Here is a 15,000-nt window from a genome sequence, read left to right as displayed (position 1 = left end):
ATTGGCTCACAGAGTCGCTGACGGGTTTGTGTTGAGGTCGTTCCAACGCAGTCGACTCCGGCTCACGCCGCAGAACCTGGAGAGCGTGCCGCGCGCTGCCTCAAGGCTCACGCCTCGCGCCCACTCCACCGTCAGTCAAAGGACGTCGGAAGGCGTGGCCGACGGATGGGGGAGGTTTACAGGGTCGTCGGAGCCCGAGTCGCGTCACAGTGCTTACATTTGCATACGCGATCTGATTGGATGACGGATCCGTCGCTGCCGAAAAAGTTGAACATTTTTCAACTTTTTGACGGAGCCTTCAGCGCACAGACCCACAATGCATTGCGCGACCGTCCGTCCCCATTCAAAGTCAATGGGGATCAGTCAACGGACGGAGGCGGTGGGCACGAGGCGTCAGTCATGGTTCAGCGTCCACGCAACGCAACGACCACGCAGACCCTTCGACTCAGTCGTGAACCGGTTTCGGTTCTGCGTCGGGTTTTAGTGAGAGGACCAATCACAGCCCTCGCTGCTGCGTCGCCTCGACGGAAGGTTAACACTTTTTGGGAGCGCTTAGGTCAGGCCCTTGCGGTGGACGTGAGGACCTCACGGGTCCGTGAACGCCCCTTGCGTTGCGTCGACGTGGGACCATAACTGAGCCCCTCGGCGGGAGGTTCGTGCGGGCGCCGCCCACCTTCTGCAGGGCCAGGCGCTCCGAGACGAGCATGGCCTCCACCGGGAGGCCGCTCCTCAGCTCCTCGGCGATGCTCCTCAGAACCACCGCCTCGTTCTCCACCAGCAGCTCCTCCAGCTCCTCTGACGAGAGACACAGGACACACACAGAGCACCAGAGTCCAGTTGAAAGACCCTCGACAGCAGCGTTGCCGAGACCCCCGGGCGGTGGTATTATGACGTACAGGACGGAAACCACTTGTTGCTGAAGAGTTCTCTGTTTTGAGTTTGGCTGGGTCTTGCAGACACACTGAAATTATCACATGGGGCTCGAGATTAATGAGTTGCAGAACCTCTGGAATAGAGGATAGAGGATAATAATAATAATGCTTCACATCTTCACCTCCTAAACTACTGGGAGGGGTTACTGGGAGGGGCTGGTAAAGCAGTCAGATTATGCTGCTGAAACTTATCAACAGCTGTAGCGCTCATTATTATTTTACAGACATACGTTTTAATTGCTGGACCTGCTCATTGTAATACATAGAATTATTCACAAATTAATTGGTAGAGAGGATTGTTGCTCTCGTCCTATCAGAGCAATACAACATGTTGTTGGACAACAATACTGTTGTGAATGAACCGTTCATCGACCTATACCTGAGTTTTTCATCCAATCAATGACCCGTGAAAGATCGGTTGGCAGAACTGTGGAGAGCAAGTTCTTAATTTCATTTTTTGCTGCGGAAAAGTTCATTTCTGTGACAGATGGACGGCAGTGCGTGTTTCCCCGAGAGCCCGCGTGTAAACCTCGCGAGATCAACGTGTTCGGCACTCAAACAGAGGACTGTTTTCTTATTCATTTATATTTTGTCACGTACCTTTATTAATACAAACTTGTGTGTGTGTGTAAATAGATGGCAGGTTAAATAAATGGATGATTTGACTTTAAGTCACAGAATTGTACGGTTGTTGAAATGCAGCGTTTATTAGTGATTCCGGTAACTCCGACAGGACGTGAACTTAGCATCAGGGACTTCCTCCGGGGTCATGAAGGAAGTTATTTCCGGGTCGTGTAATGTGGTGACGTCTTGACTGGTTTATACCACAGCTGGTGAACATCGCGGACTACACACCAAAGAAGAACTAGGAAACTGACTCTATTTAACCAGAATAACGGAGTCATCGTCAAAGGTATAAAAGGTTTAATCAGCCACGGCAACCCCTGCTTGTCTCGGGACATTGTTTAAGCGAGAGTTAGCTTCTGAGCTAGTTTCGATCAAGGCTAACTAGCACAACAGCTAACTAGTTTCTACCAGTGCTCCACGAAATGTCCTCCCTTTCTAAAGTACAGTAATATCTGATGTTTGAAGGTAAAACACGAGTTAAGCGGCCACGGTCTAACTCCAAGATGCCTGTCCGTTGAAGTATTGTGTTATTCTGTAATACTTCGTCATGTCTCTGGTTTGCCTGGGACCATCCACTGATGAAGTATTGTGTTATTCTATAACATTTGTTGTTGTGTTCAGGCTCCACGCGTCGCGGTCATCTTCTTCCGCTCCTCGCCCAGCGGGTCCACACCAGGTCCGGGTCTCTCTTGTTTTTTATGTGACGCAATGAGCTGAAATGTTTCTATATCGTTCTACAACGGGTGTCTGATCGGTCTGTTTCTGGTTTTGTTGAGCAGACAGTCAAGATGGTGTTAGCAGATCTCGGTAGAAAAATCACCTCGGCGCTGAGGTCTCTCAGCAATGCCACCATCATCAATGAAGAGGTACTACCCGAGACTGGTACTTAATCAACGAGGTGGTAGCGGTGATCGAACCAATACAAACGATGTTTTGGTGATCGTGGATAGCTTGCTCTGTTCTACTGAGGGACGGAACAGAAGCCCCTCTGGTCTCCACTGGGGTCAGGTGGTCTCTCCGTTCAGATGCTTCATACTCCCAAGCGGAGGTGTGTGTTAAGGTATTGCACTCCAGGCTAAGCTGCGTGTATGTGTGTGTGTGTAGGTACTTAATGCCATGCTGAAGGAGGTGTGTGCCGCCCTCCTGGAGGCTGATGTCAACATCAAGCTGGTCAAACAGCTCAGAGAGAACGTCAAGTGAGTCCAACACACGCGCCACAACCCACACACAACAGACACGCAGCCGGACACGACGATACAATGATTGCAGCCGGGGAAATCAAGCTGGAAGCGATACAACAACTGCATTAGAAAGTACATCTGGCCGATTATTTTGGAATGTGTTTCACATGTAAACGCGGTATTGCAGAGAAACACAGGTGGCTCGTCGTGTCTCTGAGTCGAGGCGTAGATCTTGGCAAACCTGCTGTACGCAGAGCTGTAAATCCAGCGCCACACGCCATTATGTGTAGAGCCCTTTCTCTCTCTCTCTTCATCTCTGTGTGTGTTTTGTCCCTTTTCAGGTCGGCCATAGACCTGGAGGAGATGGCATCAGGACTGAACAAGAGGAGGATGATTCAGCACTCAGTCTTTAAGGAGCTGGTCAAGGTGAGCAAACCATCAGAGGCCTACTGACCTGCTGAGGCCTACTGACTGCAGCAGAGCCCTACTGATTTTAGCACAAAGTTCTGCCTACTGACCTACAGAGTTCCACTGACCTACAGACCACGGTCGACTAGCTTACAGACCAGAGAGTCCAACTGCCCTTCAAAACACAGTTAGACTAGCCTCCCGACCACACAGTCCTACTGCCCTACAGACCACACAGTTTCCGCTCAGGTGGAATACTAGCCAGACGGCGATGTGTCATGTGTTTGTGTTTGTGTGTGTGAGTAGCTGGTGGACCCTGGTGTGAAGGCCTGGACTCCAACCAAAGGGAAGAACAACGTCATCATGTTTGTCGGATTGCAGGGCAGCGGGAAAACCACCACCTGCTCCAAGGTAACCTATGACTAGTCCTACTTAGCTTAGTTCTACCTCAACTAGTCGTACCTCGACGAGTCCTACTACGACTACTAGTTCTACTAAGAATAGTCCTACTGTTGTCTAGCTGTTCTCCTACCTGAGGTAGTAACTAGATGTTGTTGTTGTTGTTGTCTAGCTGGCCTACTACTACCAGAGGAAGGGGTGGAAGACGTGCCTCATCTGTGCCGACACCTTCAGAGCCGGTAAGTGCTGCTGTATGAACCCGTCCTGATTCTCACGTTAAGCAGACCCACCGTGGACTGTTGTTCAGTGAATCTTGTCTCTGTTCCCAGGGGCCTTTGATCAGCTCAAACAGAACGCTACCAAAGCCAGAATTCCCTTCTACGGGAGGTACGGTCACTCACTCACACCCTCTCTCAGACACACACACACACACACACACACACACACACACACACACACACACACACACACACACACACACACACACACACACACACACACACACACACACACACACACACACACACACACACACTCTCTCTCAGACGCACACGCACTCTCTCAGACTCACTCACTCACTCACACTCGCCGACACACACACACAAACACTCTGACTCGCTCACTCAGTCACACACACACACAGACACTCTCAGACACACTCACTCACACTCACTCACTCACTCACTCACTCAGTCACTCACTCGTGTAACGGGATGTCCCCATAGCTACACGGAGATGGACCCAGTGGTCATCGCGGCAGAGGGTGTGGAGAAGTTCAAGTCTGAGAATTTTGAGATCATCATCGTGGACACCAGTGGCCGGCACAAGCAGGAGGACTCGCTGTTTGAGGAGATGTTGCAGGTGTCCAACGCCGTGGTAAGTTGGAGACGACACCTCATTTCACCAGCTGTTCTACCATTCAACAAAGACTGTACACTACCGTTCAAATGTTTGGGCTCAACCAGACTATTTCATGTTTCCCATGAAAACTCACACTTTTATTCAACAGTTTTAAGCTGTGCTTACAAAATTGCACAAGGGTTTTCTAATCATCAATTAGCCTTTTAACACGATCAGCTACACAATGTACCATTAGATCACAGGAGTGATGGTGGCTGGAAATGGGCCTCTGTACACCTAAGAAGATATTCCATAAGACATTTTTTTAATTACATTTCCATGCATGATTTTCAAAAATATATATATACATCTGAGTTTGCTACTAACTTATCTAATATTTTATTAGAGAAAAAGCTTTTATCACAAATATGACTTTCTATGAACAATGCAATAATCAATGCAGCTTGCATTACAACACAATATGAAGTATGTAAAAAAAAAATAGGTTTCAGTTTTCTTTCCTTTCTAATCTTTCTTTTCTATGTCATCAAAGCAAAGCTGCTCTTGAATTAGAAGGAGTTCTTGTGTCTGGCTGTGAGTTTGCACGCATGCTTTGCGTAGGCTGAATCACAATCGTGTCAAGAAAAATCTGATTGGCCAATACACTGAAGATAAATTAAATAATTTTAAAATGATCCCTCTCTGGTGAACAGGATGTTGCAACAGGCTAACAAATGTAGAATCATGATGCATCGAAGAATCGATTGTTTTCCCGCCCCTAGTTTCCAGCCAGAATAGTCTGTTACCACTTAAACAATGTGTAGACGGTATTACAGATTCATTTAATGTTATCTCCATTGAAAAAAAACAACAACTGCTAAATAAGGACATTTCTAAGTGACCCCCAACTTGTGAACGGTAGTGAATACCCCCACGATGAGACCCCCATGCGTGTGTGCGTCCCCATAGCAACCGGACAACATCGTGTACGTGATGGACGCCTCAATCGGCCAGGCCTGCGAGGCCCAGGCCAAGGCCTTCAAGGACAAGGTGGACATCGCGTCCGTGATCGTCACCAAGCTGGACGGCCACGCCAAGGGGGGCGGAGCCCTGAGCGCGTAAGGACCGCCCCCTCCACTGCAGAACACCCGGGTGGGATCGATCAATGAGTACGATTTGTGTATTGAAACGTGTGTGGACCTTCCTCAGAGTCGCCGCCACCAAGAGCCCCATCATCTTCATCGGGACGGGAGAACACATCGACGACTTTGAGCCCTTCAAGACACAGCCCTTCATCAGCAAACTGCTGGGTAACGGCCCCGTAGAGCCAGAGCGCTAGATCTGTTCAGCTGGGTAACGGCCCCGTAGAGCTAGAGCGCTAGATCTGATCTGCTGGGTAACGAGCCCCGTAGAGCTAGAGCGCTAGATCTGATCAGCTGGGTAACGGCCCCGTAGAGCTAGAGCGCTAGATCTGTTCAGCTGGGTAACGGCCCCGTAGAGCTAGAGCGCTAGATCTGATCTGCTGGGTAACGGCCCCCGTAGAGCTAGAGCGCTAGATCTGTTCAGCCCCCACCGGGGAACACCTCCTATAGAGCTGTGGTTAGGGTCAGTCTAGTTCTATAGAGCTGTGGTTAGGGTCAGTCTAGTTCTATAGAGCTGTGGTTAGGGTCAGTCTAGTTCTATAGAGCTGTGGTTAGGGTCAGTCTAGTTCTATAGAGCTGTGGTTAGGGTCAGTCTAGAGCTGTGTTTAGGGTCAGTCTAGTTCTATAGAGCTGTGGTTAGGGACAGTCTAGTTCTATAGAGCTGTGGTTAGGGTCAGTCTAGTTCTATAGAGCTGTGGTTAGGGTCAGTCTAGTTCTATAGAGCTGTGGTTAGGGTCAGTCTAGTTCTATAGAGCTGTGGTTAGGGTCAGTCTAGAGCTGTGTTTAGGGTCAGTCTAGTTCTATAGAGCTGTGGTTAGGGTCAGTCTAGTTCTATAGAGCTGTGGTTAGGGTCAGTCTAGTTCTATAGAGCTGTGGTTAGGGTCAGTCTAGAGCTGTGTTTAGGGTCAGTCTAGTTCTATAGAGCTGTGTTTAGGGTCAGTCTAGTTCTATAGAGCTGTGTTTAGGGTCAGTCTAGTTCTATAGAGCTGTGTTTAGGGTCAGTATGGTTCTAACTCCCTGTAATCTCCTCTGTCCACAGGTATGGGCGACATCGAGGGTCTGATTGACAAGGTTAACGAGCTCAAACTGGACGATAACGAGGAGCTGATCGACAAGCTGAAACATGGTGAGATCTCTGACTAGTGACCACACGACAAGTTACCAGATAACTTGTCTCTACGATCCTGCAAGACTAGCTAGTTGCTAACTCATTGTCGTATAGAGTTAGTAACTGATGGTTGTGAGTACTAGTTAGTAACTGATGGTTGTGAGTGCTAGTTACTAACTGTGTTCTCTACAGGTCAGTTCACACTCAGAGATATGTACGAACAGTTCCAGAACATTATGAAGATGGGCCCCTTCGGACAGATCATGGTGAGTGGATGGATCCACACTCTGTGTGTGTGTGTGTGTGTGTGTGTGTGTGTGTGTGTGTGTGTGTGTGTGTGTGTGTGTGTGTGTGTGTGTGTGTGTGTGTGTGTGTGTGTGTGTGTGTGTGTGTGTGTGTGTGTGTGTGTGTGTGTGTGTGTGGTAGTAGGGTTGGGATTGCAGTGTATAACCGATTGTTTCCTGGGGTTGTTTCAGGGCATGATCCCCGGGTTCGGAACAGACTTCATGAGCAAAGGCAACGAGCAGGAGTCCATGGCCAGACTGAAGAAGCTCATGACCATCATGGACAGCATGAACGACCAGGGTAAGAAATGCTAGTAGACACACAGAGACACAGACACAGACACACAGAGACACAGAGACGGACACACAGAGACGGACACACACACGAGACACACACACACATAGACACAGACACACAGAGAATACACACGCAGAGACACACACACAGAGACACACAGAGAAACACACACAGAGACACACAGAGACACACAGAGAAACACACACAGAGACACACAGAGAAACACACACAGAGAAACACACACAGATACACACGCAGAGACATAAAGAGACACACACACACAAATACACACGCAGAGACAGACAGACAGACAGACAGACCGAGACACACACACACACACACGCACGCACGCACACACGCACAGAGAACATGAATGCCAGTGGAACATGTGCTGTGCTGAGCCCGGTGGGCCGTAGCGGGTTGGGTTGGCGGGCCTATCGGCGCCCTAACGCCCTGCCCCCTCTGAAGAGCTGGACAATAAGGACGGGGCCAAGCTGTTCAGCAAGGCGCCCAACAGGATCCAGCGCGTGGCGCGGGGCGCGGGCGTGGCCCCCCGGGACGTCCAGGAGCTGCTCACGCAGTACACCAAGTTCGCCCAGATGGTCAAGAAGATGGGCGGCATCAAGGGGCTCTTCAAAGGTACCCGACGCTTACTTACTACTGCAGTACTACTCACTGAGTATCTCTTCAAAGCCAGCGGCCTACAGGACACTGCGGGGGTCAGCCCACTGTCGCTCCAGGGTCACTGAGCCGGTCCTCCAACATGCTAGAGCCTCATGTTCCCTCTGTCCTCAGGAGGAGACATGTCCAAGAACGTCAACCCCTCTCAGATGGCCAAACTCAACCAGCAGATGGCCAAGATGATGGACCCCAGAGTTCTACACCATATGGGTACCTCCTCCTCCTGCCATCTCCCCTCCTCCTCTCCTCCTCTCTAGTCCTCCTACCTTCTCCTCCTCCTCTCCAGTCCTCCTACCTTCCTCTCCTCCTCTCCTCCTCTCTAGTCCTCCTGCCCTCTTCTCCTCCTCTCCAGTCCTCCTACCTTCTCCTCTCCTCCTCTCTATTCCTCCTCACATCTACACTTCTCTCCCCCGCTTAACGTGTGTGTGTGTGTGTGTGTGTGTGTGTGTGTGTGTGTGTGTGTGTGTGTGTGTGTGTGTGTGTGTGTGTGTGTGTGTGTGTTACAGGTGGGATGGCCGGCCTCCAGTCCATGATGAGACAGTTCCAACAGGGCGCCGCTGGCAACATGAAGGGCATGATGGGGTTCAACAACATGTAACCACGGCTACGGCTCGACGCTTGACCAATTAAAAATGCTGAAGGAGCGAAGACGAGGAGGAGGAGGAGGAGGAGGAAGAGCTGTGGTGGAGACGGCAGTAACATCCCATAATACTGTCTGTTAGAGCAGGGGCAGTTGCAGAGGTGATAGTTTTAATTGTAAAGAGGAGCATAAGGCCTGATCTCACAGGCCCTAATATAAGCTGCTGTCGGCGGACGGCCGGGCAACACTCATTGTAAGATGTATTCGTCATGTTGTAATTAAAGTTTGTACACCATAGCTCCCTCGTTTCTCATTGTCAGCCGACTTCCGCTGTGGAATGAAAGGTGTCCGGACGCGTGTGGATTAACCGACCGGGCGACTGGGTTTACTCATGAAAATGGTGTTCTGAACGTCTGAAATTTATTGTATTGTAGAGGAACAAGCAGCATTTTTTTTTTTTTTTTTTTACAACAGATTGAAATAAACCGGGATGTAAATATAAACTGGAGCACACATGGTTACCTGTGTCGATTGTTTTATACAAGTCATTTGCATGTTGCGTACATAAAGATATGTATCTGGTTTATTTATAATTTGAGATATTTGTATTATCCTGTAGTAGTGATGTTAAGGGAACGAGATGCAATCATTTTAATGAAAAGTCAAGAAAGGTATTAGTCAAAGTAACATTAATATATTCCTAAATTCTATTCTAAACTCTAAACTCTGATGCGTTTGAGAAACAAAAAGTGAAAAAAAGCTGGCAATATCTCGGCTCATACTATGTTTGGAGTCCATGTATGTTACGTGCTGCTGTTATAAACCCAGAATAAAGAAATAGCAGAAATGTGAAAGCTGACAGGGGCGGCGGCCTTGACGTGGCAGAGAGCTTCGAGGCGCGTCGCGCGGCGGAGCGCGGCGGCCCTGATATGAATGCGCTTCAACGTGGCAGCGCGGCGAAGTGACGCGGACGCGGCAGCGGCAGCGGCAGCAGCCATGTTGTTGCTACGTCGTCAGTGTGTTTTGCTCAGTGCATCACTGACCCCAGACCCGCTCAGGATCGGCTCTCCACATCAGGTGTGTCAACTGTGTCAACTTTTCATATCACCACGTATTGTTTGCTCTGCATCTTGAATGAACGCATGGTTCCCCCAGTGTGTGTGTGTGTGTCTGTGTCTGTGTATGTATGTGTTTATGAAGTGTCATCGCAGTGCATACTGACTTGAGGGACTGGTGTGCTGACTAGCCGGCTAACTAGCTCCTAGTTGTGTTTCTCACCCGTCCAGCGATCAAGTTTAGCAAAAAGAAACAACTCGTCTAAAACACGAAGGACCATATCTTTAGTTAACATCACTGGTTAACATCACTAGTTAACATTTTGGTCTGAGGGCGCATAACGTTATAAAGAAGTCTCCCAGTTTGTTGTTGACAGCATTTAATGGAAATGATCTTAACACTCCTGTCTGATCCTGATGGATTGGTTTATCTAAACTGCTGTCTGATCCCGATGAATTGGTTTATCTAAACCACTGTCTGGTCCTGCTGAATTGGTTGATTTAAACTACTCTCCGATCAAGATGAATTGGTTTATCTAAACTACTGACTGATCCAAATGAATTGGTTTATCTAAACTATTGTCAGATCGAGATTAATTGGTTTATCTAAACTACTGTCCGATCAAGGTGAATTTATTGATTTTAACTACTCCTGTCTGATCATGCTGAATGATTGAACTATCCGTGTCTGATCACGTCTCATCCTGGGATCACTTTAATAAAGGTGAAGATCAGATGTCATCCTGTGACGATAGACCCTGATTAGGCGATACGACCTGAATTGCTTTATTGAACTTTGCTCTGAGGTGCGGCTCAATGGCGTTGCGTTGTTTACCAGATTGCTTTAATGTGTATTTTAATCCCTGCTTCTGAAGCAGTTCTTCATTATCATTACTGTAGTGTCCCATCCTAGTTTCACTACTGTAGTGTCCTAGGACCTAGTATTATCCTATTATCCCTACTATAGTGTCCTAGGACCTATTATTATCCTTTTATCCCTACTGTCGTGTCCTAGGACCTATTATTATCCTTTTATCCCTACTGTCGTGTCCTAGGACCTAGCATTATCATATTGTCACTACTGTAGTGTCTTAGGAACTAGTATCATCCTATTATCACTACTGTATTGTCCTAGGAACTAGTATTCTAATAGTGTAGTGTCCTAGGATCTATAATCATCCTATGATCACCACTGTAGTGTCCTAGGACCTAGTATCATCCTATAATCACTACTGTAGTGTCCTAGGACCTAGTATCATCCTATAATCACTACTGTAGTGTCCTAGGACCTAGTATCATCCTATAATCACTACTGTAGTGTCCTAGGACCTAGTATCATCCTATTATCACCACTGTAGTGTCCTAGGACCTAGTATCATCCTATTATCACCACTGTAGTGTCCTAGGACCTAGTATCATCCTATTATCACCACTGTAGTGTCCTAGGGCCTCGTATTATCACACCTGTCCTACCTTTTATCACCACTGTAGTGTCGTAGGCGTTTATAATGGGACAAGCCGAGGCATGATTTTTTTTGCTCTTTAGTTTATTGCTGTGCATCAGTCAACAGATTCATCATATTTTCATATTGGCTGTCGTCATTCTTGTTCTGTAATCCATATCTCTGGAACCCGCCCAGTTGCCCCAGGGTAGACTCAGAGTCGCGCTGGGAACCAGTGCTCTGACAGACGGCCCCTCGCAGAATCAGAATTGCTTTTATTCCATCTTATTAAGTACAGGGTAAGAGTGAAATTCTTAGGCTTGGCACCTCAACATAGCAGAAGCAACACGAGATGAAGTAATTAAGATAAAAAAAAATAAAAACATGTAAAAATAAGTCAGCAGGCGTGGTAGTGGTACTAGCCACGGTGGATAACGCTGCTCAGGCAAGCTCTCATCTCCCTCCTCCTCCTCCTCCTCCTCACTCTCGGCCCCCCCGCAGACGGACACACGACCCCCCCCGCCCCTGTTGTCATGGCGACCTTCCCGGAGTTCATCAGTCAGAACGAGGAGCGCGACGGCGTGCGCTTCAGCTGGAACGTGTGGCCGTCCAGCCGGCTGGAGGCCACCCGCATGGTGGTGCCGCTGGCCGCCCTGCTCACCCCCCTGAGGGAGCGCCCCGACCTGCCGCCCATCCAGTACGAACCGGTGCTGTGCAGCCGCGCCACCTGCCGCGCCGTGCTCAACCCGCTGTGGTGCGTCCCGACACACGCCGCCGCGCCGCCGCGCCGGCTGTAGCGCAGCGGCTCTGGATGTAGTTCTGGTTGTCGTTCTAGATTTAGTTGTAGTTGTAGTTCTGTTTGTAGTTCTAGTTCTAGTTGTGGTTCTAGTTCTAGTTCTAGTTGTAGTTGTAGTTCTGTTTGTAGTTCTGGTTCTAGTTGTGGTTCTAGTTGTGGTTCTAGTTGTAGTTCGAGTTGTAGTTCTAGTTGTTCTAGCTGTAGTTCTGGTTGTTGTTTTGGTTGTAGTTGTAGTTCAGGTTGTTCTAGTTCTAGTTCTAGTTTTAGATGTTCTAGTTTTCGTTGTAGTTGTCGTTCTAGATGTTGTTATAGTTGTAGTACTAGTTGTTTGTTCTAGTCGTAGTTCTTGTTCTAGTTGTAGTTCTAGTTGTAGTTCTTGTTCTAGTTGTAGTTCTAGTTGTAGTTCTTGTTCTAGTCGTAGTTCTTGTTGTAGTCATAGTTCTTGTTCTAGTTGTAGTACTAGTTCTTGTTCTAGTCATAGTTCTAGTTGTAGTTCTTGTTGTAGTCGTAGTTCTAGTTGTATTAAGTCCTTCATGATGGAGTAATGTCTGCCCTTCCATTGCAGCCAGGTGGACTACCGGGCCAAGCTGTGGGCGTGTAACTTCTGCTACCAGAGGAACCAGGTGAGCTGACCTTTCCTGGTCCACGTGCCGTTTAGTGGGTCAACTCTCTGGTTAACCGTCTGCGTCTGTTCCTCTAGTTTCCCCCCACCTACACCGGTATCTCGGAGGTCAACCAACCGGCGGAGCTGCTGCCCCAGTTCTCCACCATCGAATACGTCGTCCAGGTACGCTCTCCTTAATACCTCTCTCTCTCTCTCTCTCTCTCTCTCTCTCTCTCTCTCTCTCTCTCTCTCTCTCTCTCTCTCTCTCTCTCTCTCTCTCTCTCTCTCTCTCTCTCTCTCTCTCTCTCTCTCTCTCTCTCTCTCTCTCTCTCTCTCTCTCTCTCTCTCTCTCTCTCTGTCTGATGTCTAATCTCTCTCTCTCTCTCTGTCTGATGTCTAATACCTCTCTCTCTCTCTCTGTCTGATGTCTAATACCTCTCTCTCTCTCTCTCTCTCTCTCTCTCTCTGTCTGATGTCTAATATCTCTCTCTCTCTCTCTCTCTCTCTCTCTCTCTCTCTCTGTGTTCCTGGTGTCTCTCGTCCGCCCAGCGAGGGCCCCAGATGCCCCTGATCTTCCTGTACGTGGTGGACACGTGCATGGAGGACGAGGACCTGCAGGCGCTGAAGGAGTCCCTGCAGATGTCCCTCTCTCTGCTGCCCCCTACTGCCCTGGTGGGGCTCATCACCTTCGGCCGCATGGTGCAGGTCCACGAGCTGGGCTGTGAGGGCATCTCCAAGAGCTACGTGTTCCGCGGCACCAAGGACCTCAGTGCTAAGCAGCTGCAGGTGGGGACGGGTTCTGTTACCGGGTCAAAGGTTAGGGTTAGGGTCAAAGGTTAGTGTTAGGGTCAAGGGTTAAGGTTCGGGTCAAAGGTTAGGGGTTAGGGTCAAAGGTTAGGGTTAGACCTCAGCGCCAAGCTGCTGCAGGTGGGGACGGGTTCTGTCACTAGGTCAAAGGTTAGGGTTTGAGTCAAAGGTTAGGGTTAGGTTCAAGGGTTAAGGTTCGGGTCAAAGGTTAGGGGTTAGGGTCAAAGGTTAGGGTCAAAGGTTAGGGTTAGACTTCAGCGCCAAGCATCTGCAGGTGGGGACCGGTTCTGTAACTGGGTCAAAGGTTAGGGTTAGGGTCAAAGGTTAGAGTTAGGCTCAAGGGTTAAAGTTCGGGTCAAAGGTTAGGGTTAGACATCAGACCCAGACAGGTACAGGTGTTCATCAGGTGATATTAGTTGTCATGGGTTGGGATTCAGGTCAAAGGTTAGAACAGTTCCACACGTCCACACGTAATGTCAGTCCTGTGCTCCTGGATCGAGGGCCAGGGTTCAAGGGCTCATCTCGAGCCACCAGGTGTGGGTGTGATTAGCTGGTGCAAGCCGTTCGGCACAGGGAAGGAATGATGTTCATAGTGACATCACTAGTGGACGTGTCCGCCTAGATGCGCGCTGGATAGATCAGCATACCGGCCTACCCAGTGGACTGTAGCAAACGTGGCTCATCTATCCTTCATATATCTGGGTGGACAAGCCCACTTGTGATGTCACTGTATCAATCACTCCTTCCCTGTGCCAAACGGCTTGTACCAGCTAGTCACACCCGCACCCGGTGGCATCATGCCATGGGCCCTTTAAGGTCCAGCGCTGGGGACAAAGGTTAGGGCCGGTAGAGTTCAGCTTCAGCCAGTCAACCCACGCTAGTATGGCTATCAGCCCTTCCCGACTATGAACTGTGTGTGTTGTGCATTGTGTTGATGTGTATTAAGGGTGTGTTGTGTAGCTGTTGTTGTGTATTAAGTGTGTTGTGTATTGTGTTGTTGTGTATTAAGTGCGTGCTGTGTAGTACTGTGTTGTGTACTGTGTTGTTGTGTATCAAGTGCGGATTGTGTTGGTGTGTAGGAGATGCTGGGCCTGACTAAGCCATCAGCTGCTCAGGGAGCCAGAGGTCAACAGGCCCCGCAGCCACCATTATCCAACAGGTACCTGTCTGTCTGTCTGTCTGTCTGTCTGTCTGTCTGTCTACCTGTCCACCTGTGTCTACCAGTCTACCTGTCCACCTGTCTACCGGTCTATCTGTCCACCTGTCTACCTGTCTTACAGTTTGTATGTCCACCTGTCTTCCTGTTTACCTGTCAACCTGTCTACCTGTGAACAGGTGACATCAAGTACCAGTAGAGCCAGTAGACCTCATGGCGGATTATAAGGACCCAGTATACCTCATAGTGCACTAGAAGGACCCAGTAGACCTCGTAGGGGACTAGAAGGACCCTGTAGACCTCATGGAGGATTAGAAGGACCCAGTAGACCTTATAGCGTACTAGAAGGACCCAGTAGACCTCATGGGGGACTAGAATGACCCAGTAGACCTCATGGGGGACTAGAATGACCCAGTAGACCTCATGGAGGATTAGAAGGACCCAGTAGACCTCATGGGGGACTAGAATGACCCAGTAGACCTCATGGGGGACTAGAAGGACCCAGTAGACCTCATGGCGGATTAGAAGGACCCTGTAGACCTCATCGAGGACTAGAAGGACCCAGTTGACCTCATCGAGGCCTAAACGATGACCGCAGGTATCATTGCTCCCCAGGTTCCTCCAGCCGGTGCAGAAGATTGACATGAACCTGACAGACCT

The 15,000-nt window shown here is 49.0% G+C and overlaps 3 protein-coding genes across 11 annotated transcripts in view; 2 read left to right on the top strand and 1 right to left on the bottom strand.

Moving 5' to 3' along the window:
• Positions 1 to 1,480, bottom strand: part of zgc:109986 (uncharacterized protein LOC553566 homolog) — a 6,046-nt gene extending 4,566 nt beyond the window's left edge. For 6 of the 8 annotated variants that reach the window (XR_009525606.1, XR_009525607.1, XR_009525608.1 and 3 more), the window contains exons 1-2: positions 1,312 to 1,479; positions 674 to 795 (exon numbers count right to left, since the gene is read on the bottom strand). Coding sequence is in view for 4 of the 8 variants with exons in the window: in XM_060051620.1 (XP_059907603.1) it covers positions 674 to 795; positions 1,312 to 1,408 (219 nt within the window). In the remaining 4 variants the exon portion in view is untranslated. Of the gene's footprint in view, positions 1 to 673; positions 796 to 1,311 lie in introns of all 8 variants that reach the window. The other 2 variants (XR_009525609.1, XM_060051621.1) reach the window with 1 other exon arrangement.
• Positions 1,481 to 1,685: 205 nt separating this feature from the next.
• srp54 (signal recognition particle 54) lies at positions 1,686 to 8,777 on the top strand. 2 transcript variants are annotated; one of them, XM_060051527.1, is made up of 17 exons: positions 1,686 to 1,845; positions 2,181 to 2,235; positions 2,339 to 2,425; positions 2,664 to 2,755; positions 3,082 to 3,166; positions 3,455 to 3,559; positions 3,720 to 3,786; positions 3,877 to 3,934; positions 4,273 to 4,423; positions 5,357 to 5,505; positions 5,597 to 5,697; positions 6,569 to 6,655; positions 6,830 to 6,903; positions 7,114 to 7,222; positions 7,688 to 7,858; positions 8,015 to 8,110; positions 8,407 to 8,777. In XM_060051527.1, exons 3-17 carry the CDS (start codon positions 2,348 to 2,350, stop codon positions 8,496 to 8,498), a joined length of 1,515 nt encoding a protein of 504 aa, XP_059907510.1. In that variant the 5' UTR covers positions 1,686 to 1,845; positions 2,181 to 2,235; positions 2,339 to 2,347; the 3' UTR covers positions 8,499 to 8,777. The 2 variants fall into 2 exon arrangements, with proteins under 2 accessions (XP_059907510.1, XP_059907509.1); XM_060051526.1 differs by having other exon boundaries at positions 6,830 to 6,958; positions 7,064 to 7,222.
• Positions 8,778 to 9,432: 655 nt separating this feature from the next.
• sec23a (Sec23 homolog A, coat complex II component) overlaps positions 9,433 to 15,000 on the top strand; it is a 20,272-nt gene continuing 14,704 nt past the window's right edge. Inside the window, exons 1-7 of the mRNA XM_060051466.1 lie at positions 9,433 to 9,557; positions 11,479 to 11,731; positions 12,339 to 12,396; positions 12,474 to 12,560; positions 12,927 to 13,163; positions 14,264 to 14,343; positions 14,956 to 15,000. The exon at positions 14,956 to 15,000 is cut by the window's right edge and continues 100 nt beyond it. Coding sequence (XP_059907449.1) covers positions 11,511 to 11,731; positions 12,339 to 12,396; positions 12,474 to 12,560; positions 12,927 to 13,163; positions 14,264 to 14,343; positions 14,956 to 15,000 — 728 coding nt within the window. The 5' untranslated portion in view covers positions 9,433 to 9,557; positions 11,479 to 11,510. The remainder of the gene's footprint in view (positions 9,558 to 11,478; positions 11,732 to 12,338; positions 12,397 to 12,473; positions 12,561 to 12,926; positions 13,164 to 14,263; positions 14,344 to 14,955) is intronic.

The sequence above is a fragment of the Gadus macrocephalus genome, chromosome 5 (genome assembly GCF_031168955.1).
Source record: "Gadus macrocephalus chromosome 5, ASM3116895v1".
Lineage (NCBI taxonomy): Eukaryota > Metazoa > Chordata > Actinopteri > Gadiformes > Gadidae > Gadus > Gadus macrocephalus.
The sequence above is the reverse complement of the archived record's forward strand: the minus strand, read 5'-3'. Positions and strand labels throughout refer to the sequence as shown.